The 25,301-nt window shown below is 43.7% G+C and overlaps 1 protein-coding gene across 1 annotated transcript; it reads right to left on the bottom strand.

The window, feature by feature from the left end:
* Positions 1 to 16,298: 16,298 nt before the first annotated feature.
* On the bottom strand, positions 16,299 to 24,328 carry LOC109511729 (glutathione synthetase-like). The gene is made up of 9 exons (XM_019862989.1): positions 24,143 to 24,328; positions 22,929 to 23,045; positions 22,710 to 22,790; positions 22,473 to 22,550; positions 22,308 to 22,377; positions 20,364 to 20,558; positions 17,392 to 17,473; positions 16,997 to 17,186; positions 16,299 to 16,609 (listed from the first exon to the last, which is right to left on the bottom strand). The coding sequence occupies exons 1-9, from the start codon at positions 24,244 to 24,246 to the stop codon at positions 16,393 to 16,395; spliced, it is 1,134 nt and encodes a 377-aa protein (XP_019718548.1). The 5' UTR covers positions 24,247 to 24,328; the 3' UTR covers positions 16,299 to 16,392.
* Positions 24,329 to 25,301: the final 973 nt, after the last annotated feature.

Raw genomic sequence — 25,301 nt, 5'->3', positions numbered from 1 at the left:
TTCAATACCGTCGTTTAAAAAGAAGTCGACGTAATATGTTACGTCACTTTGGCGCCAGGTATGTGCAAGTCAGAGAGATGCAAACTGATAAGGAGATATGATCATCAATCATGATGCAAGCATCGCACTGACAGTTTGATGACACACTTGATTAGTTAGTGAGCATTCGTATGAGTGGAAAACAGAAAATGAAGAAAAATCTCCAGCAAATGCGCGGGTTCGAGATCAGGTATAACTGGCAGTGTTGTTTAAAAAAAAAAAAAAAAAAAAAAAAGTTTGGTTCTCATGAGAACATGTTGCTGCATCGTCTAAAAGCATCCCTCGCATATTTTATTCACTCTTTGAGACCTGAACCCGCGACCTTGACACTGTTACTCAAAAGATCAGTCAGATGGCAGTTTTCGAGTTTGAAAATAGCAAACATCAAATTTGTTTCACAGCCAGTGGGTCTATAGCGATGGTTGTAAATTCAAGTCATTAAAAAAAGAAAAAAATGGTTGGTTAAGAATGAGGAAAAACGGGCCTCTCCTGGTTTGCTGTTTTCCAATGAATGTTGCATTTAAGATGTTTGGTCATTTTTGCAAGGCCACCGTCAAATATTTCCAAGTGTACATTCAGTGTGAAATAGAAAAGAGCAGAATGAGCTTTCAATCAAAGCAACAAGGCAAAGCACACCATGTGCTCATCAACGGACGAGCCTGCGATGCTGTTATTCATCAACTCATCAAGTAGGAATGCTTCAACGTGTCCTACTCGCTTCATCTGCAGGAGAAGACAGCCGGCGGCCATCCTCCTGCACTTGTATACACATGAAAGTAAGAATTTGTTTTCACATGCCGGCATTGAATGACTCAGGCGTAGAGAAACGTACTCTCTGCCCCGCCTCAGCACTCCGACGTCGGGTCCCACGGGGCCGCGGCCTTCCCTGGCACCCCCATGTCCGACGTGTCTGGGCATGGATGACGCCAGGAGGTCGGTGAGATGCAGGTGTCGGGAGGATTGGCACATGCGTGAAGGTTTGGAAAAACAACAATGCGATCCCGTTTCACTCCGGGGAGAATTCCCACACGGTTCGTTCCATGACGTTTTTCCCAGAAAATCCAACAGAAGCTCCGACGTGACGCGGGAAAGCAAAGGTCACGAACGCATGTTGGGAATTTCCAGTGAGACACCACTCACTTGTTTATTGTTAATATTTCTCTGTATTTCTAGATTATGTATGAAGTGCATGTATCATATTTAGTACATTTTTTTGTCTGACTTCTCGGTAAGTGTGAGATTGGGATTTAAAACAGACAAACCGTTAGAGTTTTAGGGCCCCGCAAAAAGAAAAGAAATGCAACTGTACGATGGAAACGGTCAATAGAAAAGTCAACAACAATTTGTGAAAATTAAGTTGAGAATGTTTTTTTGTAGGGCGGCCCGGGCGTCGACTGGTTAGCGCGTCGACCTCACTGTGCAGAGGTTCGATTCCAGCTCCGCCCTTCCTGTGTGGAGTTTGCATGTTCTACCCGGGCCTGCGTGGGTTTTCTCCGGGTTTCCTCCCACATTCTAAAAACATGCATGGAAGGCTAATAGAACACTCCAAATTGTCCGCAAGTGTGAGCACAGATGGTTGTTTGTCTATGTGTGCCCTGCAATTGGCTGGCGACCGATTCAGGGTGTCCCCCGCCTACTGCCCGAAGACGGCTGGGATAGGCTCCGCCACCCCCTGCAACCCTTGTGAGGATAAAGTGGATCAGAAAATGGATGAATGGATGGATATTTTTTTGTATTATTTTTTTAATTACTATTTTTTCCCAAGAAAATGTTGACTTGATTCACTGGATCTACTTTTCCATCATTATTCTTGTCAAATTATATTTACTTTTTTTTTTATTTTACTTGTCACCTGTTGTTTATGAAGGAAATAGACCGAACTTACATTCTGAAAGCAATGGGCTGTCACGTTGCGAGGGGGTGGTGGACCTCAAAAAGCAGGCAGGAGGGAGGAGCAGGGTGAACTTGACAAATTGTATTATAATACTAAGGAAATGGAATTCAGAGCACACCAAGTCGGGAAAACAAAACGAATCCAAAGTAGCAAACAAAACCATGTCATAACCAAAAACTCTCAATAACAGAAACATGACCAAAAACATGACAGGAACAAGCATGACCGCATCAAAGAAACAAACAAACAATGACCCGACAATGAGTGGTCGGGCGGGAGTCCTTTTATACAACTAATTACATAATGACCAACAGGTGTGCAGCTGCAGGGGGAGCCCTACAGTGCCACCTGTTGGTCCCAAACCGAATCATGACATGGGCACCTTAAAGGTCAAAGACAATTTGTTTCGGCAAGCTTGCCGTCATGTAATTCCAGATATAGAATATCGTTTTAATTATTTAATTCCAGATTCAACATTTGTCCATTACTATTAAAGTACAAAGGGTGACAAGAGTTCACTCCTGCTAGTAGTAAATCATAATACAATAAAATGTGTAAGAGGCCTATAAACATCCCAATTGCCTCGGAAGTTGAATCAGTCTTCACAAAAAGGCGACACTTCCGACTTTGATGCCAATGTCGATGGCATGATAACTTCCATTTAGATTATATCATCATCATCCTCCTCCTCCTCCTCCTCCTCCTGGGCAATCGGCCCCCATCAGGGACTTGCCCCCCCTCCCGGGTCCCACACCCGGTACGACTCTCGCTTGTGCCTCGCGAGGTTCACACCCAATGCGGGCCCCGGAAGGGCACTCGCCTGATTATTGTTTAAGGAGGGTTGTGGGGCGGCTACTCCCACTCCCATCCGTTCCGGCAGGGCGAGCACTGGGCGCCTCACCTTCCGATGAGACCTCACCTCCTTCCCCGCCGGCTGGTGGGCATTTAGCCGCATCTGGGGCCCAAGAGCCCCGGCGTTCCCCCCTCGCACCACTCGGAGGCATCCCACCACGTGAGGTATCATCATCATCATCATCATCATCATCATCATCGTCGTCGTCGTCATCATCATCATCATCGTCGTCGTCGTCGTCGTCATCATCATCATAATCACATTTTTCTTTTCGCCATCACTGGTGCCTTTCTCTATTTAGCTGTGGCTCGTAACACCCTCTTGGTGGTTTTTGAGTGTGGGTTGAGTTCTGAAATAGTAGAAATAATGAATCAGTTCATGAAGTGCCTTTCAATAGATTTAAGAACACGTGTATGACCTCCATTATTTGTGTTGTCCTTTCATTTGAAATGGTGGGGTGGGGGGCGATATACAGTCAAACCTCGGTTTTCGAACGTCTCTGTTCTCGACCAAATCGGTTTTCGACCAAAAATGTCGAGTTTTTTATGCACTGGATGACGACCGAATTTCGGTTCTCAAACAAACTGAGCGCACTTGAATGCGTCACTTGACTCCTCTCGCCTTCCTTACACGAGGAAGTGACGCTTCCTCGGGGAGACGAGGGAGTGACGCTTCTTCGTGTCGCGTTCCATTGTGAACAGACGTGTTCAAATAAATATTTTTTTTAAAAAGAGCGTGGTTTCGGTTTTTGAACAGCCTTCTGGAACGGATTATGGACGAAAACCGAGGTTTGACTCTATTGCTTTTAGACACACCGACTTGTATAAAGTAAAGGAATATTGATCGCGTCAATTCACTGGAATATTGCCGACTTTTTTTTTTTTGGCTGCAAAGTTCCACATTACTAGGAAACATTTATTCAAGAAACACTTTAGGATAGACTGCCTCTCATTCAGATCCTGCTGACTTTTTCAGGGTCACCACATTAATGTCCACGAGAGAAAAGCAAGGTGAAGCCGGAGTAAAAATGAGGACTTCTTCAGGTTGAACTTCTCTCGTTTTTTTTTTTTTTTTTTTGGCCTTTGGTTAAGCATTAGTGGCGAGCAACTTTTCCCAGGCCCGGCAGGCTTCTGTGGGAGTCCAGGAAGTGAGTGCAGTAGCTCAGTGTGTCTCTGTGTTTGTCTCTAGGATGCCTGGTGGGTTTCCAAGGTAGTGGGGAGTGCGTTGTCTGAGCCAGGAGTGACCCTGACTCTCTCTTTGGTCAGTTCCCTGAGCAGCTGATAGGCTGCGGGATGGGGAGGCAGCACTTTGCGGAAAGTGAAAGGTTATGGGAATGGGAGCTTGAAGAAGCCATGTTGAATAGATCAGGACATCATCGTGAAAGAAAAGGTTCCGTTTGGCATTCATGGTGGGGTGCCTTCGTTTCTCCGTCTGTGCTGCCACATATGCTAACAATACTGTAAAAAGATATAAATGATGAAAAGCAAGACAAAAATATATGAGGACGATGCTAAATACCTCCAGCAAATCTTTTACCTATTATCAGTTGAGAGTCGCTTAAAATGAAAAGATCACCGGTCAAATTCACACTCAAGGGACCTAAATGAGAGTCAGCATACACCTGCAGAGAGCCGATAATTTCCCCCAAAATAAATTTCAGCTGTTCCATTTGATGTTTCCAATATTTTATTTTCTAACTGAACCCTGTCAGTTTTGTATGATCACTGACCGCGATTTCAAATTGTTCCTCATCTCATTCCACCTTGTCTTGTTTCTCCACTTCCAGCGAAACAAAAACAGCACAAAAGCACGATGCCGCCACCAGACCGTGCTTCACTGTTGGTGTTTTGTTCTTTTGGTGATGAGCAGAGTTGCGTCAATCACATGTGGAAAAAGATGGTCTCCAATGAATGCTGCTGTTTGGCTCATAAATATTGTCTCTCTCCATGTTAGAACACAGAATGAAACGAAAGGGGGAAAAAAAAAAGCATAATTTTTGTCATCTTATGTCATTTAAAAAAAAAAAAAATCAAATCAGCTCGATGGAATGAGTCCGATGCCTTTGCAACACAGTCATTCCTGACAGTTGCTCAACAAGCAGTACCAGATGTCCTTAGTTGACTTGTTTGGAAATTGTCCAAAGATGAAAAGCCAACTGGAATTGGCTCTATATTTGTATCACCATTATTGAATTGAATTGTTCGGAAATAATTTGAAGGTAAAATATTTGGCTGGCGAATGATTGCGAGAGGAGGTTACTTTTGCGACGACTAAAAATGGTAAATGTGAAATGACTCAGGCAAGAGTTTTTCTCTTCACCCCAAAAAAATTAAAAAATAAAATAAGACCATTGTCTTGAAAACACACACACACATACACACACACACACACACACACACACACACACACACACACACACACACACACACACACACACACTTAAAACCCGAATGGAAATTGACACATTTTGAGCCAATTTTTTTATTCTTTATTTTGCTGGTGGAAATACTAAAAGTGATTGAATTTGATTTTCAGTACTTTTTGTTATTTTTAATTGAAAGATTTCATAGGTTGTTTTTTTTTCCATTGCCTTGTGTTGTGCTGGTTTAAAGATACCGATTCAATTCATCAAAACAAACTCAAAATGATTGTTGCTATCGGTGATGTTCAATATGAACTCTTTGTCCAAGCATGGATGACTTAATGAGACAAACCAAATGTTTTCACCGACATGTTTCACAGTTTCCATTGATGTTTGGGATCAGCCCTTCCGGCGTGCTTTGTGTTGAATAGAGAACAACAAGCTAGACGAGCAGGCTTCCAACCAGGTCAACCAGGTTGACCTGTTTCGGGTTACTCGTCCACATGGAAGAATCTGGGTGGGACTATCGAGTTTCACTTCAAATATTTATGCAATAGGTCACTGAGCCCAGAACCAGATGATACAAGAAATACCTTTCCATGGCTCAAAGTGGAGAATAAACAGTGTTATTCGCTTGGGGGGGGGGGGGGGGGCGGGGGGGACGCGCGTGCCCCCCCCCCCCCCCACACAAAAAAAAAAAAACGCCAGTTTGTAGCAATGAAAAAAATAAATATGACATCATCATCTAGTGGCAATTAAAAACAGAACAACAGATAATAAAAGTGGTGAGAACTCATGCAGGCCTTCAAGGAGATGCCCGGGGAGCACCACATTCCAGTTGGCTGACTCAAAAGCGCCTGACACATGGTTCTGGCGGCTGTCATGTCCTTTAAGGGAAAAGGTTAGCGTCCCCACCCGCACTGTGAGGTTGAAGACTCCAACTTGCAGTTATGGTGAGGGAAGGGTGAACGTCTTTGTTGTGTTATGAAGAACACACACATGCACACGGCCATGGTGCACACTCAGATAGCAATAAATGTGTGTGTGCGTGTGTCGTTGAACTGTGAGTTATGTATTTGCTGTGCTGTTCATTTACGCTTGACAGGAAACCAAAAATATTTTTCCAGAGAAATATGCATGCATTCAGGGAAGCAGTTGGCAGAGACCCGCCGATGGTGCTGTTTTTTTTTTTTTTTTTTTTTCTAATACCCATCTACCAATTTTCTGTACTGATAGTGGATTGCACACTGGAGCCTGTCCCAGATCATTGGCAAAATGCTGTGAACATCCTGCAACGGTTGCCAGCCAAATTGCAGGGTTTACACGTTCCCTCTTATGGACAATTTTGATTCATCAATGAACCAACCATTCGTGTTAAAGCAAGGCCGTAGTACGGGAGACGAGAAAAAAGTTCATCATAGTGTCCTTTTTTCATCAGTTTTGTATTTTGAAGGAAATACACAAGAGAGCTTTTTCTAGACGGCAGTGTGCCGTGTCAAATTGTAGGGGGGGAAAAAAGCACAAGATGTCTCCTTTTAACAATACTTGTTGAGGCTGCTCAGACAAGGGCGCATGACTGGCATGCTGTAATTTTTTTTCAAACTGGTGAATGGGGCGGTTATATTTGCGCCATACGAACTCTGCACAAAGGTGACTTGTCCGATCGTTAAATTTTTCTATGACAAGTAGATTTTAAAGATGGCTGCAAGTGCGATTTGGTGCATTGGCAATTGGCATTGCACACAAGTTGAAAGAACGTTTGCTACTTGGGATTTTTTTTTCACATGAAAAGACCACTGCATTGTGAAATAGAACACTTTGTATCACTTTTCCCAGGAACGAGAATGCCCTTGTTGAATAACCACCCAGTGTGACGAACAAGATGCCGCTATGACATTTCCTTCTATTGCAATAACCACAAGCCTTCGCCCCGAAGCACGCGCGCATTGAATGTGTGATTGCTTATGATGAATACGATTACTACCTTTGCACTTTGCCTCTTTTTCTAATCCCCTCTTCCTGTTTGCGTTCGCAAATATTTGTCATACCCTCGGCACCCACGCGCTTTCCCATTAAGCCCCTCCCCCACGACCCCTCCTTCCTTCCTCCACACGCGCGCACACCCACACACATACACACGCGCGTGCTGGCTTCCCGTAAAGATGCAGCCTCAAACACTTCCCCATTCCTGAAAGACCAATAAAGAACGGTGATGTGGTAACACTTCAGCTTCTGCTTGCCTGAGCTGACACTGTGTGCGTGTGCGTGTGTGTGTGTGTGTGTGTGTGTGTGTGTGTGTGTGTGTGTGTGTGTGTGTGTGTGTGTGTGTGTGTGTTGTTTGGGCGTTGGACAGTGGGGACAGTATGTGTGTGTTTGGAAATACAATCCTGGGTAGCAATGCTGATAAATCTGAAAAGGTGCAATGCGCCATCATTGTCACTATCGGAAGTGATGAAGTAGGTGACTTCGGTTTAACCTTGCTGTTATGTCCAAGTGACCTCTTTTTTTAAGTAAAAAAAAAAAATCTAGAATCAGAATCGCCTTTATTGTCATTGTATAGCATACAACGAAATTTGGGTGCCACTCTTTAGTGCATTTCGGAAAAAAAAATTAAATAAAATAAAATAAATACAAAACTCAACAACACACAACAACAGCAGCAGTAGTGGTAGTGTGGACTGAGGCTTATATTGCACACAGGACACATATTGCACATGAAATGCTCATTATTGCACAAGTGAGGTCGTGAGTTTAGGTTTAAAATGCAGTAGCTTTGATTATTTTCGGTGGTTATTTATTGCAGTTATGACCATCCATCCATCCATTTTCGAATCCGCTGATCCTCACGAGGGTCGCGGGCGTGCTGGATCTTATCCCAGCCGTCTTCGGGCAATAGGTGGGTACACCCTGAACTGGTTGCCAACCAATTGCAGGGAACACTCCGACGAAAAAAAAACATCAGCGCTCACAGTCAGTTCGCTCGCTGGTTACATTTTGAGTTCTTAATTGTAGTATTGCGCAACTTTTCTTGAGCCAAGGCAAGGAGGCGACATATTACTTTATACCCTGAAATAATGCTAATCTGATATCAATTCACTCACAGATTAGTTTACTCGGTGTGAAATCGGAGCCTCTTTAGTTAAACACGAAGCTATTGCAGTGGACCCCCGCTATTCGCGTATAATTAAAGCCCAGTGAAATGCATGGCAATTTCTTTGTGTATGTTAAAAAAAAATGCAAATGAACTTTCAAATTGCGTTTTCCACAAACGGGGTTTCCCAACCCTAAAAAAAAAAACAAAAAAACAAAAAAAATGTGGGATGGGTTCCCACTCAGTGATGGTGTGGATGTGGGTGTGAATGGTTGTTTGTCTCTGTATGTGCCCTGCGACTGACTGACTGGCGATCTGTTCTCGGTGTAGTCCGCCTTTCGCCCGAAGTCACTTGGGATAGGCTCCATCACTCCCCGCTGCCTTGTTCAGGATAAGCAATGTTGAAAATGGATGGATGGATGATTTTACTCCATTTTTGTTTTTGGTTTTTTTTTTTTTTTTATTTAGTCCAGTTCGTTTGTCAGTCAGTTACCGAAATAGCACATTTAACGGTTATTTTGATCAATTATCGTTCGGGCTATATCGTGTTGAAATCGAGATGTGAACATTCAAGGCATGATCGAAATGAGGACGATATCAGTCACGTCCTCTTGCCACGCTAAATATCAGTTCAACCGACCACATTCCTCCTTCCAAGTCCGGTGATGATCGACAGTTAAAGCCGGCAGATAACCATCATCTAGCGGAGCGCAAGAGGGAGGAGGGACACACGCATGCTGCTTTGCTAGCATACACACGCAAGAAATCTACTTTTGTGTTCAAACAATAGTATTTTAGAACGTTGCGTGACCATATTTATAATTTCAAAATGACCAGCGGATGAAAAAGCAGAGCTTGTTGTAAAAATGTACGAGCAACCCATTCCTCGCCAGTCCATTCAACTGAAACTCGTCGTGCTTAGTTGTCACCGCATCCATCGTACGATCGTTTTTGTATCGTTATCGAGCTATGTGGCAAAAATATCAAGATATGACATGTTATACCATATCACACAGCCCTAGTTATTGCGAGTTTTCAGTCAATGTGTTTGTTAATAAGTAGACCTGGGAGAACGTGAGTCATTCAGAGAACACGTCACAAGGAAGCAGTGACAGTTCCAACAAAGGCTCAAGTGACAGCCGAAACCTTGGTCAGGCTTTTAGAGTCTCTTCACTTTAAAAAAAAATAAAAAAGACCATTGTCTGGGAAAAAAAAGAACCCTTAAACCGATGAATTAGTTCCATTTCGGAACAATGAACTGCTGCACAGGCAATAAACCAGGTATGTGAAGCGTTATAAAACCTCATGTAAAATTTTAACAATCGAGCCGAAGCAACAAGGATTCATTTTGTTGGGATAATCACATTTGCCTGGCCGCTTGTTACTTGGCAGGGCTCGTGGGGTGGAACCATAATTGCCCCAAAGTGATACGTGTCATGTAACGGTCACAAGGGACAAACTCGGGGTTGATGGGTAAGCTGACAGGTAAAGGGACAGAAGAAGAAATTGATCACATAATAGCTCTCTTTGGGAATTATAGATTTAGATTTTGTTTTTGGTCATGTGATCTGGAATTTTTTTTTGGGGGGGGTCGTATTGGAGGTCACGCATAAGCCAGGCTTGGCGATTATAAAAAAAAAAAAAAATCCCAATTATTTTGATGCCGATAGAAATCATGTTTATGAAACACCATTATTCATTATTGATTGATTTTATGTGAAATTCTCTTTGTTGTGTGTTTAGTTTGACAGTATTGCACAGCACGCTGAGGGAGTGCAGAATCACCGGCGTGAGACGCTTGCAGCAAGCATTTCAGGGGCTTTTACGGTGCTTTCACAATGCTGAAACTTGAAAACGCACACCACGCCGTTCAGCGCAGTAATCGTTTTGGTTTGATCATCGTGCGTTGATCGGGACACATTTACATTTCGATGACTTGCCCCAACGAGTTTGTCACGTATTTGTCCAATCTCACAATATGATGGACATTTGTAGGTGATCACTGATGAAGTCAGGTGGAAACAGTCTAACTGAGCCTTTAGTACACAAGTGTCAAACTCAAGGCCCGGGGGCCAGATCCGGCCCACCACGGCGTTTTATGTGGCCTGTGGAAGCAAATCAAGCATGTCAACTCTCTTATTTATCTCTACCAAAATGTAAAATTTTCATACGTAATAAAATAAGAGACATATTGGAAGCATTTTCTTGTAACTTAAATGATTGAAAATTGAATAAACTGTTATTTTTGACTTTTTTTATTTGGTTCCAGTCATAACCGCCCTCCGACGGAAACGGTAACTAAAATGTGGCCCATGACAAAAATTAGGTTGACACCCCTGCTTTAGTAGGACATGAAGTCAAGCCATGAAATTCCATTTCTACTCTATTAGAGAGATCAGGCTTCTCCGGCTGTGAGCAAGCCGGTGGTAACTAATGAGTAAGTGAGGGTGTGTGTGTCAGCAGTTTGTGACCTTGGATGGCTGCTCTCCCTGATTTTTCCATCCGGCTGTTTGGTAAGAGGTCATTCATAGCGGCGGAATGTCACTGTCTGCAGTTTATAGTAGCAATGAACTCCAAAGGTTCAAAAACAGGATGTGATCTTTACTCTTCCCTCTGTGCATGATGTCGCTGGAATGCCCAACCGGTAGTCACAGAAGTTCCAGCGTGCTGAAATGTTACTACGATGGGAGTTGTAATTCTGCTGACATTAGTGCCTTTTAAATCAACAATAACTGTTACATAATGTCAAAATTTGCAGGGTCATGCCGTACAAAAACGAAACCCAGCTGGCAGAGCTCTGACTAAAATATCTAAAAAAAACCTCAGCTATCAGAACGATCCTGTGCAAAACGATATCATGCCATCTGGTCGCGTGACATCGTGAGGCACAATAATTACATTTGGAAGTGAGACAACTGTTCAAGATCTTATCTTCAGAAACCTGTGACCAAGTGACTGGTTTGCCTTCATTTGCATGTGACAACCTAAGCAATGTTGGTGGGTATCACGATAGCGCCATCCTCTTGGCAAATGTTTAGTGATTTAGGTGAATTAGAAAAAAATAGGAGCAGGATAAGAATAGATTGGGTTTGCTTCTTTTAATGCGGGTTGCCATTGACAATACATTGTATTCTGGTACCTAAAAAAAATACTAGGGCTGCAAACAGTGATGCATGTTTCCCCTGGGTCCTATTTTTCATTTAAATGGTCATCAAACTTTGAGTGACTCTGCCACATTTAATGGTACACAGATTATACATACATCACCAATCTATGTATTTTGCTGGCATAATTCTGGTGAATAGCACACCTCTCATTTCCTTTAAAATCAATGCACCAGTGGCACATAGTCTTTGAGATTGCGAAAACAGAAATAAACACAGTAGAGTCCATGCAGAAGGCCAAATCACACCATGTTTGTTCATAAGGAACTGCAAGCAGACCTCCAGAGGTGGGCAGTGCAAAGTTAGCCACGGCAATCACAGGTCATCACTGTGAAATTGGCACTTGCATTGATTTCAATAATGATTCAGAAAGTCTGATGAATGAAATACAACAACTTCCACCGCACATATATGATGATCTCAGAATCTGTCTGGCTGCACCTCTATCGAATTTACCAAACTCATCTTACAGCACCTGTGCCACAACTTAGACCTGCTTTCACCTGGTCTAAAGTTGACTCTACTTTCAGACACCAAATTGTCAAGTGTGCAGGAGCCGAGGAAATGAAAATGCCCTGAGTCCGCCAGAACACCCAGTATGGAGCATTGCTGTTTGCCGAATTCTCCAAACACACTAAAAGATGCTTGCACCGGCACATTAAACAATATGTGGCAGTTGTTATGGGCAAGCGCAGATATGCTATCTATCTAAATAGAGTCCTCTTTATATAAAAAAAGTAAAAATTGTCTCGGGCGGCACCACGGGTGACTGGTTAGCACGTCGGCCTCACAGGGCAGAGGTGCAGGTTTCGATTCCAGCTCCGGCCTTCCTGTGTGAAGTTTGCATGTTCTCCCCGTGCCTGCGTGGGTTTTCTCCGGGTACGCCGGTTTACTCCCACGTTCCAAAAACATGCGTGGCAGGTTCATGGAACACACTAAACTGTCCTTTAGGTGTGAGTGTGAGCGCGGATGGTTATTCGTCTGTGTGTGCCCTGTGATTGGCCAGCAACCAGTTCAGGGTGTCCCCCGCCTACTGCCCGCAGACAGCTGGGATAGGCTCCAGCACACTAGCGACCCTCGTGAGGATAAGGCTGTTTCGAAAATTGTCTCATTAAAACAAACAGGAGCAAACGTGGCTATTTTAGTTCACACGATGGAGGAGTGTCACGCCAAAGCATCTGCCACTCCAACCCAACACACACTCATCCGCACACATAGAGGCGCTAAAAACTTGCTGATATCTCTGCTTCCTACCTGAGGAAGGACTCAAGAAAGAGAGCAGGGTGACTCTGACCCACTTCCATCTTTTCACAGCTCATATCCTGCCTCTCTACCACTGTGTCTCTGTGACATACACAAGCAGATGCACAGACATACACACACACAGACACACACTTGACTCACGCTGAAAGGAGAGAGGTCACTGGCTAACTGGGCCAGAGCGCTTGTGTAACCGCCTTATTACAGCACAATTGTTGGATATGAGGCAGTCTTGGAGCTGTGGATTGGGAATTAAACGGAGATCAAAACATAACAGGGAGATGGTAACTGCACCACTAACCCGCCAATAGCCACTTGTGACATTCCTGCACCCCTGTCCTTGTTTTCCTCGTGTACCGCCATCCTTTTGCAGGCAATTAAAAAGGACGTGAGATTTAGGCCGGGAGCTTCAAATTAACCCCAGCGGTTGTGCTTTCCAACGGTCATGTGACAAACTAGTGGATCCAATTCAGGATGCTGGTTGACTTCCAAGTCGTAAATTCAACATTCATAAATTCCCTGCATCATCAAACCTTTACTAACCCAACCAAAGCGACGTGAGTCATATTTTGCCTTTCCCAACTACAAGTATGAGGAGTGAATGTATATTGTACAAATAAACTGTAAAACTACTCACACTTGAAAGAAGCCTGTTGCCCGCGATAGAAGCGCAGCAGCAAGGTTTTCGCAGTGCAATACTGTCACTCGGTGGCGGTTTATTTTTAATGCGGAAAGTCTTGTCTACAGGTATGCACAGTACAGTGTCAGTCAGAAGGCAGCATTAGAACACATGTTGAGCTTTGTTGATATGTCATCTCGAAGAAATTAGTTGGTCGATTGATATCGTCATGAAATTCGAAAACAGAAAAAGAAAACACTTTCAGACCTTCAGTGGAAACTCACATTGAACGTATTCATTTGTCGGGCCCCTGTCAGGCATGAGCGTCAGAATAGTTATCATTTTTCTCCCTATTCCAGAACCACACCTCCCTACTGCTTGATAAAATGTGCTAGTGTACAAACAGTTTTTCTTAAATGATAATAATGCCAATTTTGAATTTTGAGGCTGGTTGAACTCCAAAAAGTTCAGTGTGTAAGAAAAAGGAGTGAGACTAATGTGATCCATATCCCATTGACAACAGCTTCAGGCGAGAAAATCACAAATGTTTTTTTTTTTTTTGATGTTCTCTTTCTGTTGGTGCTCTTCCAGCAAAAACAAAAGGATGGCAGTTAGCATGCGTTTCCTGCGAGACATGATCTGGTGCTGACAGACCTCACCGGCAATGACCTTTGTTTCTGTTCGATGACCCCATTACCTCCACTGAGGAATGTGTCACACTATTAAGGATAAAAACAACAGGAAGACTCCTGAAGGAACACTGGTTTTCCGGTAAGGAAACAGCCATAGTTGGGATGAGCAAAATTGTGTAATAATTGTGTTGATGTGAGCGCTTTCAATGTAATGTCTTAACTGGAGTATTGTAAGCTTTCATGTACAGTTCTCGGGCGCTATTTTCCTTCCCTGCGACAGTCTAGTGCAAAGTGCAGTCTAACTGCGCGCCATTGGAGGACAGAACATCACCAAGTCCTGTGAAATCGTAGCCAATGACAGTGCGTCCATGTGTGACCCATTTTCAGCAACGAGTTGTGCCGCAAGGCCAGGATGGTGCTATTGAGGTGATAATGATCAGAATTTGCTCAGTGAATTGATTTCTCCAATGATTCAGAGGGATTGTCCCACGTTGTTGTCATATTTATGAAGGAAATACATTTTTAGGTACTCGAAAATGTTGTCTTGTTTTTGTCACCAAATTGCGAGATGCGCCGGGTGGTGCGGCAGCCGTGACACCGGAACGCCCAGCGAGGCATAGCGCATCCGTCAATTTCACAGCGCCTTGTGATGCCCCTGGAAAATGGCTGGAGGGAGGGAAGTCTGGCCTACCTTGCTGAGGATGCTGCCTTCGCCACCCAGACCTCAGATAAACAGCAGCTGTACAGATTAGTTTAGTCATGGTAACTAAGCACCTGGGCCACACACTTGAGGTTCTGGGTTCAATTGTGCCCTGAGAGTGACTGGTGAGGATTCCAGGATGCACCATACCTCTTGCCCAAAGTCAGCAGAGATCCAGCCCAGCTACCACTCAAATGGTGGAGACGTACGATGGAAAATATGCTAACCCACAGCTGTCCCTCATACGTGAAATGCGTTGGGAATAAAGTGACAATAAATAAATAAATAGTCACTTTAGAAGACCAAAAAGGAGCTGTGATAGGTAGAGCTCACGAACATGGAAAGAAAAATAGCTTTGCTTTTACTGCCACCTGCTGAACTATTTGCAAAACTACAAGCTACAAGGTTTCACCTCAAAGTCCTCAAGTCTACGTCCATCGATTCAAAACGTTTCACCAATCAACTACCGTACTAGCATAAATTAGCATCAGTAAATAAAGGTTGAAACGTCTTTTTTACAAATCTTGGGAACGAGTTTACCAGTATGGCACATCTTGGGTTGTAAATATGTACTCTTCTTCACCATAAAAGTGCTTCAAACCTGTCAGAAAGTAAGAGTATCACTTGAGGACAACACTCCACTAGGAACACTCTCGACTTTAATTGGATTCAGGTCTGAGCTCTGGCCGTGCCAAAGTGTCATTATTTATTCCAGGCATGTCCAGCTCCAGGCCTGGATTTCCACTGTGCTGCCTGTTTTCCAGCTCTCCCGACTGCAACACACCTGATGAAGATGATCAGCTCATCAGCCCGCTCTGAAGCAGCATGAGAATGATCCTGATGACTTGAATCAGGTGTGAGGCTCCGAGGAGAGCTGGAAAACAGGCAGGACAGTGTGGCCCTTGAATGTCTGTAACAGTCCTAAAATTGACATCAAGGAGGGAAAATACAAAGAAGAGAATAGTTGCAGCAGAAGTAGAAGAATCTCGGCTCTCATTTAGCTTGTGTGGCGAATATGTTGCATTCCGTGCATGCTGGAAGAGGGTTGGATGGGCTGCATGGAATGCGTTGGCAGAGCACCGTTAGAAGATGGCTCGAACACATTTCTTCAAGACCGGGTGCCTCAAGCTGACATGAACAGGTGATGGTGAGTACAGAAGTGTGACAACTTTTTTGAGGCAAACGTGACATTAAAAACTCCAAGCGAAGATTGCACCAGTTGTCCGGTTGAGGTTCGAGCTGAGTGTCAAACACCAAAGGTCCACCAGGGATGCAAGGTGAGTGCAGGATGTGAAATTGGACGACCTCATGGTGGTTGCCGAACAGGAGCAAGTGGATCAGAGATGACCATCCAGGGCGTGATGGGGAAGAAACAGACTTCCATTCTTAGAGGAAAGCCTCCTCATCAAGAATTCTAGCAGACCTGTTCCCAGACTTTAGCCTTAAAGGGGAAGTCAAGTCAAAAATGTCCTTAACAATAATATGTTCTATCACCCCCTAGCAGTCGAAATATGGCACTCCAATTAATATTGCACTTGTGGAATATGAATTAAGCAGAAAAATCCAAACTTTTTTATGTCCATCTCAGGAGGCGGCCATTTTGCCTTGCACTGCCACTTGCTGTCGACTTAAAATGACATCACAGCGCCGAAGGGCTCAGGTAACGACTGTCACAGCTCACTTGTTTTGTGGATTTGGTTATGTGATGTTCACAAGCTGCTAAATTAACTTCATTGCCAAGGAAAAGTGCAGTGACCTTCAAAGTCCAGATGAGTTCTTCAAGATTGGGAAGAGTTTTGGGACAGAACATTAAACGTTAAAGCCTTGATAATGAGTCCAAAGACCAGGGAACTGGTTTGGAGCCAGGTGATGAAATGCTCAGTAATCCACGGTTTCAAGACAGAATATCGAGGCATGGAGGTCAAGGGTCGGCAACAGAAGATCAATCCATTGAAAGCTGCTGGAGCATCTTGCATCAGCGCAGTGTGGAACAATCTGGCAATGAGAGAGTCAGAATCAGAGCCTTCAATTAAGTGGGCGTGGCTAATTGGCAGAGCGGAGAAATATCGGGAGGGTGCAACATTGGCTAATGACGGCGAATTGTGTCAAAGCCAGGTACATGTGCACCTTCTCAGAAGAGGAGCGGGTTGTCCCAGACTGCAGTTCCTGAAATGACGCTCCCCTCCGAGGTTTCTGAACTTTTCGTCCTCATAAGATAGCCCACACAATCGTTCATCAGCATGTCATTACCCTGCCTGTACAAAAATGGCATGTGAGCATTCCATGATAAACCTTTTGTTGTCTTTCTTTTCATCTCCTCGCCCAATGTGAAACAAATATTCTAAGATTCCAAAAATGTAACAATCAATAGTGACGGCTTACCTGACATAGGCTCCGAAGAAGCCCAGCTCACTTAGGCAAGAACTTATTTTGAGGGGCTTGCCTCTTCCGAGCAGGCAGTTGCGTGTAGGCACGGGCTGGATCTTATCCATCAATATGTAGGCCATTCGCTCCGCACTGCCCTTCACTTTGCCAAGGACTTCACAGATCTCTTGTCCGTAAATGTTGTTTCCTTGAAGTAAAGAAGTGTGGTTATGTTTTTGGATTTTTTTTTTTTTTTTTGAGCAAGTTCAATTTTAGCGATCCATACAAAAATATCAGTACTAGCCCTAACTCATGACATTTTGCGCTGGTAAAGGCACAGGTTGAGCAGGGTAGAAAATGGACAGATGTTGTGCTCCATGATGAAAGGAATGATTTTATTTCTTGGACTGTACCTCCTCCTTCTCGCTGAGGCTTCAGAACAAACCGATCTGGTGTCGCCAAAGCCATCGCTACTGTTTCATCACCTTCTGCTCCCTTTAATTCAATAAAACAAAACAAAAAAAAAAAAACAAGCTTTCCAACATTCACATGAAAGCCCTGTAAAAAAAAAAAAAAAAATGCCTCCAAAAAATTTGTTTGCATTGCACATACGGGTCACGTCCAAACAAGACGCATGCTCATAGACCAGCAAAAATAATTGTTAAAAAATGGTTGGCTGTCAAAATGGTTGTTAAAAATAATTGTATGCCCCTCAAGTGCAGTTATCGGTATGTAGTCAGAAAACCAGTTTTTTGGCTCGTCTCCCATGGAGGATGTTCCAAAATGCACAATAATTACGTCTCTCCTGTTGTCATATGCACATAATAGCTTTCCAACATTCACATGAAAGCCCTGTAAAAAAAACTGCCTCCAAAAAATGTGTTTGCATTTTGCACATACGGATGACGTCCAAACAAGACGCGTGCTCAAAGACCAGCAAAAATAATTGTTAAAAAATAGTTGGCTGTCAAAATGGTTGTTAAAAATAATTGTATGCCCCTCAAGTGCAGTTATTGATATGTAGTCAGAAAACAAGTTTTTTGGCTCGTCTCCTATGGAGGATGTTCCAAAATGCACTATAATTACATCTCTCTTGTTGTCATATGCACATAACATCTGCAACACACCAAACCGGCGGTCGACATCAATCAGTACACGAGACAAGAAACAGAAGTGACAAAAGCAAACATCCAAAGGAGGCGCACAAACAAGGTTTTGCTCATTGCGCACTTTCTGCATTTCATCACACGCATATCAATGACATGGCCAACTGGATGAAAGAAAATGATCACCAAAATGTCTCCAAAAACATCGAAAAGCATGTTCTCAATTTTTCTTGGCTATTAGTGACAAGAAACAGAAGTGACAAAAGCAAACATCCAAAGGAGGCGCACAAACAAGGTTTTGCTCATTGCGCACTTTCTGCATTTCATCACACGCATATCAATGACATGGCCAACTGGATGAAAGAAAATGATCACCAAAATATCTCCAAAAAACATCGAAAAGCATTTTCTCAATTTTTCTTGGCTATTAGTTAATGTTGTGCTTGTCTGCTGCGTTTGCTCACATGCTGCATTTTCTAGAGGCTAGTCTCGCCTTTTCATAAAGCGTAGTGATGCCCCTACTCTGAGGAATGACCGCCAGTGTTGAGAAGCAAGCTAAAGTGGTCAGTATTACTTTATATAGTGCAGGGGACGGGTGCCCAAACTTTTTGGACCGATGATCGACTTTTCAATCAACCAACCTCACGCGATCGACCCGTCACACGTACCGTTTTAAAGTGCTTCCCTCGGCCCTCTCGATTCCTATTCTTTGCCCGTGCCCTTGGTGAATTGTACATGAAACTAACCTCTGAATGAGAATAATCATCACGATAAAAGATGTCACGCAACAGCTCTGATCACAGCTGTAATTGCAGACTGCTGAGCGCTAACAACTTCCGGTGACGCAGGTCAGAGCGCTACCGTAGGTTCAAGATTTACCTGTTTTATTTATTTATTTTTTAAACACGCCACCGTAGGTTCAAGATTTACCTGCTTTATTTATTTTTTTAAACACTTCGTGAAAATGAGACTGATAAGATGATTAGGGTGCAGTGTACGTTCACACAAAAAATATATTACTAACATGCACAAAGACACACAAATGGTTGTTTATTTTTTTTCTCCTCTACACCCCTCACCATCGACTTGGGACCAGTCCGCGATCTACCGGTCGATCGCAATCGACGTAATGGGCACCCCTGGTATTGTGTATTAACTTTAGTGCCAAAACTACCTTGTTAATAATCTTAATATCTTATGTTGTATGTCTGACCTTTTAGTCTGTGGTGTGATGTGGTGCGGTGTCAATAAACATCGGTACAAGATACTTGAGTCTTTATCCAATCACATCAAGAGTTTTTTTTTTTTTGTTTTTTTTAAAATGATCATCCTGCAGCTCATTTTTCGACCAGGATGCACGTACCAATGCGTATATGTGGAACACGCAACGACGTAAAACCCCAAAATGTAGTCTGAATGGAAATGCATTCACATCTGCTGTCTGTGTGCAAGTCCAAAGCAGCCTTCCAAGAGTGGCTTTCATGTTCAAGGGAGCATTAAAACATATGCACTCACACAAAAGTGAGCAGATGAGATTCTTACTCACATCCGTTGGAAAAAAAAAAAAAGTTGCATATGCAACTGTTTTGGTCACTCGTTTAAGCAACTATTTTGGTCACAGTCTTGAGCCTTGAAATTAATTTTTGAGTGAATGTACAGAATTTACTGTGCAGCTAAGAGTCTTGTCAAAACATGTCTTATTGTGAAACTGGTCCGTAGCGCAAAACAGATTGGAGACCACTGCCGTAGAGAACTGTGCCAAATTAGCTCATCACGCGGTCTTCATTTCATTTCATTTGAACAACTGAAAAACGGCAAGCAGCAAACGACACGACTTTAAGTCTCTAAGTTTATCCAGTGTGGTAAGTGGGTCAGGAATAAAAATGAGCAGCAATGAACAGCATCTGGTGCTCCTTTGAGAACAAGGTCAAAATAGTTTTGAGCACTCCTCACGATGCCCATGCATTCCTCATTTGACATTTGAGGCTTTTCTGTGATGAAGGGTGATATAAATCAATTTGACTTGACAATGCACTGACTTTGCCATGTTGAACATACACTAAATAAGATCAAGATAACCCCTGTCTTCATGGAACAGTGTGAGCTGAATTTGAATGTTTAAACTTGAATGGAAAAAGTCATGTTGATGATTTCTTTGAGACGTGCAGTCGTCATTAGATCACGGTTTTCTGTATTACATTCCAACAAGGTTGAGTGAGGAAAAGAGCTTTCGTGGACGACAACTGCATTAGGTTGCACAGCCCCATATTGTTGCTCACCATGTCTAGAGTGTAGAGGCCAGCAAAGGTGGCCCTCACTTGCTCCACTACTTGCGGCTGATCGGGGAAGAAATGCTCCAGAACACCGGGCTTAGCAAGCACCTGCTGCACCTTCTTTGTTCCAGCCAGGTGGGTGCTGATATCCGGACACTTCACAGCCAAAGAGCACTCCATCATCAGGCGGGCATCCCAGGCCTAGAAACAAAGAAATGCAGCTGGTAAAAGTGAAACCTGTGTGGTTTATCTTTATGCTCATGCTGAGAAAATGACTTCAGGTTTGCTTTACTTTGGGAAGCAAACTCCACGCAGGGAGGCCAGAGCCGGAATCCAACCCTGCACCTCTGCACTGTGAGGCCGACGTGCTAACCAGTCGACCACCGTGCCGCCTAGCTGCACCTTTAGATTAGTTGAACTGCATGTTGGCCTATTTGAATGCCGCTTCCTCTATTTGTCCTTCCCGCTCCTCCCTGATGTTAAAGAAAATGCCCCTCGGTCCGACAGAACGGCCAGCGAGGTGCAGCGCAGTCTGATGAATTCTCAAACATGATAAAGGCAATTTTTACACCGAGCGCATGGGTGCGCACTCACCGTGCCTCGCCTGATGAGTGACTGCTGCGGACGTACCGGCGGCGCCTGCTTCATTCATACAGTACATAAGCACATGCCTGCCCTTGAATGTCAAGAGGGTGAAAGTGACGAAAAGTGTCTTTCACAGTTATTATATGGATTTTGGAGGCTTCCAGAAACACGTCCTTTCTCGTGTTAAAAGTTCTGTCATGTTCTATCTTGATTGTGCTCCAGCACCAACTGGAGTGAAGGCCGTTTCCCTCCAGCAGGTGCACCTGTGCCTCGTTACTCTATCAAGCTTAGAAATGCAGCTGGTAAAAGTGAAACCTGTGTGGTTTATCTTTATGCTCATGCTGAGAAAATGACTTCAGGTTTGCTTTACTTTGGGAAGCAAACTCCACGCAGGGAGGCCAGAGCCGGAATCCAACCCTGCACCTCTGCACTGTGAGGCCGACGTGCTAACCAGTCGACCGCCGTGCCGCTTAGCTGCACCTTTAGATTAGTTGAACTGCATGTTGGCCGAGTTGAATGCCGCTTCCTCTGTTTGTCCTTCCCGCTCCTCCCTGATGTTAAAGAAAATGCCCCTCGGTCCGACAGAACGCCCAGCGAGGTGCAGCGCGGTTTGACGAATTCTCAAACATGATAACGACAATTTTTACGCTGAGCGCATGGGTGCGCACTCACCGTGCCCTGCCTGATGAGTGACTGCTGCGGACGTACCGACGGCGCCTGCTTCATTCTTACAGTACATAAGCACATGCCTGCCCTTGAATGTCAAGAGGGTGAAAGTGACGAAAAGTGTCTTTCACAGTTATTATATGGATTTTGGAGGCTTCCAGAAACACGTCCTTTCTCGTGTTAAAAGTTCTGTCATGTTCTATCTTGATTGTGCTCCAGCACCAACTGGAGTGAAGGCCGTTTCCCTCCAGCAGGTGCACCTGTGCCTCGTTACTCTATCAAGCTTGGTTGTGTATTTTAAGGACACCGTCATGCTTCAAGTATTATTTTCTAGACCTCTTGATACAATTCATAGGCACTTTCATTTGTTTACAGATTTTTGTTTGGAAGTATTTTGTTTAATGTTATTTTACTATTGCTCTTGATTTTTTTTCTGTGTTTTTGTATTTTGGATATTTTATTTTGTGGATACTGCTTTTGGTTCCACGCATTGTTTACTCCTGGCTCCTTATGACCAGCGATTTTAGTTCATACTTTGTCCGTGCGATTTTTCTTGAATAAATATTTTCGTCATCCCACCTTGTCTGAGCCTGCATATTTGGAATCTGAAACATTTCCCGGTTCGGTGTGACGCGAACAAGTTCATCATTGTCCCTGCGTATGATTAAAAATTTTTGTGGTTTACCTTCAAGTAATTACCTTTTCAGACTTGTAGTTCTGAGGCATATAGCCGTACCTGAAGTACACGACTGCAACTTCTTGACAATTACTGAATTTGTGGTAGGACAGAAATGTATCAAAACAAGTCAAAACACAGTCGACGCAGGTCTTCATGTTGGCTATGAATGGACGGAAGACACTTACACAAACAGTCTCTTGTCCTTGTCAAGGTTTCCAGATGCGGAGACATCTTCAAAACGCTTTCGTATGGTGGCAATATTCCTGGAACACATTGATCACTGCGAGATTATCATGAAATGAAAAATGGTCAGTGAACCAAGAATGCATTTTGCAGCAATGCTGCAAGGGTTTCATTCATTTCATTTTATTTCATCAAGGTTACGCATGATACTGTGAAGGTCTTACGTAATCACACTTTACCTTTTCCACAGCTCATTCTCAACTACTCGTTGATCCATGATATTGATCTCATTCTCCGCCACCAGGAACATGACAACCGCTCTTTAATGACAAGAGGGCCCCTATTAAACACTATGCCACTACATAAACCCATTCTACATGAGGAGGAAATTAAGTGTTCTTTATAAACCTTTTATTAGACAATGAAGAGTTGTTTAAGAAGATTTTCAGTGGACATACCGCCTTGATCCGTAGAGCTCCCAAGCCTTGGCCAAAGCCTTGGCCAGACCTTCCGCAGGGTTGTTATCAATGATGCGCTGGCTCTCTTCCAGCTGTCCAGTGACCTTGAGGATGTGTCTGTTTTAGCAACACAAACAAAATTGTTGTCAAGATTAACAGAAATTTAAAAAGGAAGATTAATGTTAGAAACAGAGTGCAAATTCTGAGGTCAAAAGAAAATTAAAAAAAAAAAAAAAACATCTTCAAAAAATCAAAATAAGCACAAGCCATTTTCAAAGCAGCTTTTTAACACGAAAAATAAGCAATGCACTGAAGAAAATGAAAATAAACACTTGTATTGGTGTTTATGTACTCTTTATTCATCCAGTACGTTTGCTTTGTTTCACAACGGGGTGAGCAATGGGCCATTCCGCCCGGTGCTTGGTTTGAGTTTTTTAGTTCAGTTTGGCTCCGGGGGCGACTCGCTGAGTTCGGAAACCAAAATATAAGCACGTCGAGCGGCCACTTCGGCCGAGGCGCGGGACTCCAGCCTTGCGCCGGCATTCGGGCGGGTGGTTTCCAGATTGCCGCTGGGCCACCCGCCGTTGCCCGCCAGGACTACTCCCTGCCCTGCATGCGTTTTGCGTGTTTCAAAGACGAAGCCATGCAACGGCTCATAATATAAACTTCCAAACCTTCCAAGCCTGTGTGTTAGCGCAGGACAACTTCTCCCCATCTGACATCATGATAGTTGGAACAAGCAATCCTGGCACTTAATAGGGATCTATAATATTAACCTTTCCAGCATGCCCATGTATCACATTTTGTCATTTTCATCAAAGTAAGATGTGAATTCACATCCGCGGAATGTTGGCTTATAAGCACTAATTTTATCACTGCTCTCCATTGTGAATCCTACGCCTGCTTCTGCTACTATCCTGCCAGCATGGCTGTGCAAACAAATGGAGACAATAGAAAGAAGGTTTACAATAAAATGCTGAATTTAGGATTGAAAGATTCATTGCCAACAGGGGTGGCAAAGAATTTGGTTGAGGTGGCAAGTGCCACTCCTTGCCACCCTGGAAAACCGCCTATGGGCGACATCAGTGGCCCATTTTTCGATGGTCCTTTTTGCTCAGATTCTCAAGGGCTTTTGGATATTTTAATCCAAAAGCCTTATTTGCACATATTTCAGTATTTTGAGGTTACATTTTGTCAACTACTTTGTACGTTACCGGTGTACATCAGTCATCCGTGCGGCGGCACCTCCAGCACCAGCAGAAATGGTGTTGATTTCGATCTGTTTCAGAGAGGTGTGTCCATCCTTCTGGTCCCACATGTAGTCTGATCGATTTAAGCCCAACACAATCGACTGGAAAGAGGGCAAGAATACAAAATGAGAGATGGATACTTTTATGAAGACATTGTCTGCATTGTGACCTATAACATGAAGCTTGTTTGTCCTATTTCATATACAGTGGTACCTCTATTTACGAATGTCTCTTCATACGAAATTTTCAAGTTAGGAAACGCCTCAATTGGAAAATATTGCCTCTTGTTACGAAAGAAATTTCAAGATACGAAAGGTAAAAATACAGTCTGCCATGCTAGTCGCAGCTCCGAGTTTCTTGAACGCAACATACTTATATCTGCTCTGCCATTGGCTATTACCCAGCATCTTCCTGGCATCCCATTGGCTAAGAGGGATCTCTATCGAATGTGTCTGTGTGTGTAGATAGATAAAGATAGTGATAGATCGGTGCCAATGCAGCGTCCTCGTCATTCGCCCCTCGGGCCATGAGGCGTTACGATAGTTTTATGTAAATGGGAATCACCCAGAAAAAGTATTCACTAGTCGGGCAATGGCTCACTATGCTGATGTTTGCCGAGGACATTTTCGAAGGATTGTTAAAAGCCAACAAAAGAGAACGTCCTTGAATCGGTTCGTGACAAACGCCGGGCAAAAACCACTTCTGAGGGAGAACATGAACTAAAGAGGGCAAAAAACGATGAGGACACAGTTAAAAGTTAAATCCAACCAGCCATCCATTTACAGCCGGTGCGACTGCAGCGTTTATTCGAGACTTGCGTTTGTTTGACAGGTCAGATTGTTACACATCACCTGACTCAGTAACTACAATATCCATTTTTTTGATCCGCTTTATCCTCACAAGGGTCGTGGGGATTGCTGGAGCCTATCCCAGCCGTCTTCGGGCAGTAGGCGGGGAATACCCTGAACCGGTTGCCAGCCAATCACAGGGCACACAGAGACGAACAACCATCCACGCTCACACTCACATTTAGCGACAATTTAGAGTGTTCAATCAGCCTGCCATGCATGTTTTTGGAATGTGGGAGGAAGCCAGAGTACCCGGAGAAAACCCACGCAGGCCC

This window comes from Hippocampus comes, unplaced genomic scaffold (genome assembly GCF_001891065.2).
Source record: "Hippocampus comes isolate QL1 unplaced genomic scaffold, H_comes_QL1_v1.1 scaffold1, whole genome shotgun sequence".
NCBI lineage: Eukaryota > Metazoa > Chordata > Actinopteri > Syngnathiformes > Syngnathidae > Hippocampus > Hippocampus comes.
Note: the sequence above shows the minus strand (reverse complement) of the source record. Positions and strands in the feature narration are given on the sequence as shown.

What these genes read in the sequence shown, in the direction of transcription:
- LOC109511729 (XM_019862989.1), bottom strand. Translation starts at nt 24,246, where the DNA reads ATGTGGGACCAGAAGGATGGACACACCTCTCTGAAACAGATCGAAATC. An exon ending in CGGATGACTGATGTACACCG is followed by an intron (nt 23,046 to 24,142) that starts GTAACGTACAAA and finishes TTGCTAAAACAG; the next exon opens with ACACATCCTCAAGGTCACTG. An exon ending in AAGGACAAGAGACTGTTTGT is followed by an intron (nt 22,378 to 22,472) that starts GTAAGTGTCTTC and finishes CCACAAATTCAG; the next exon opens with TAATTGTCAAGAAGTTGCAG.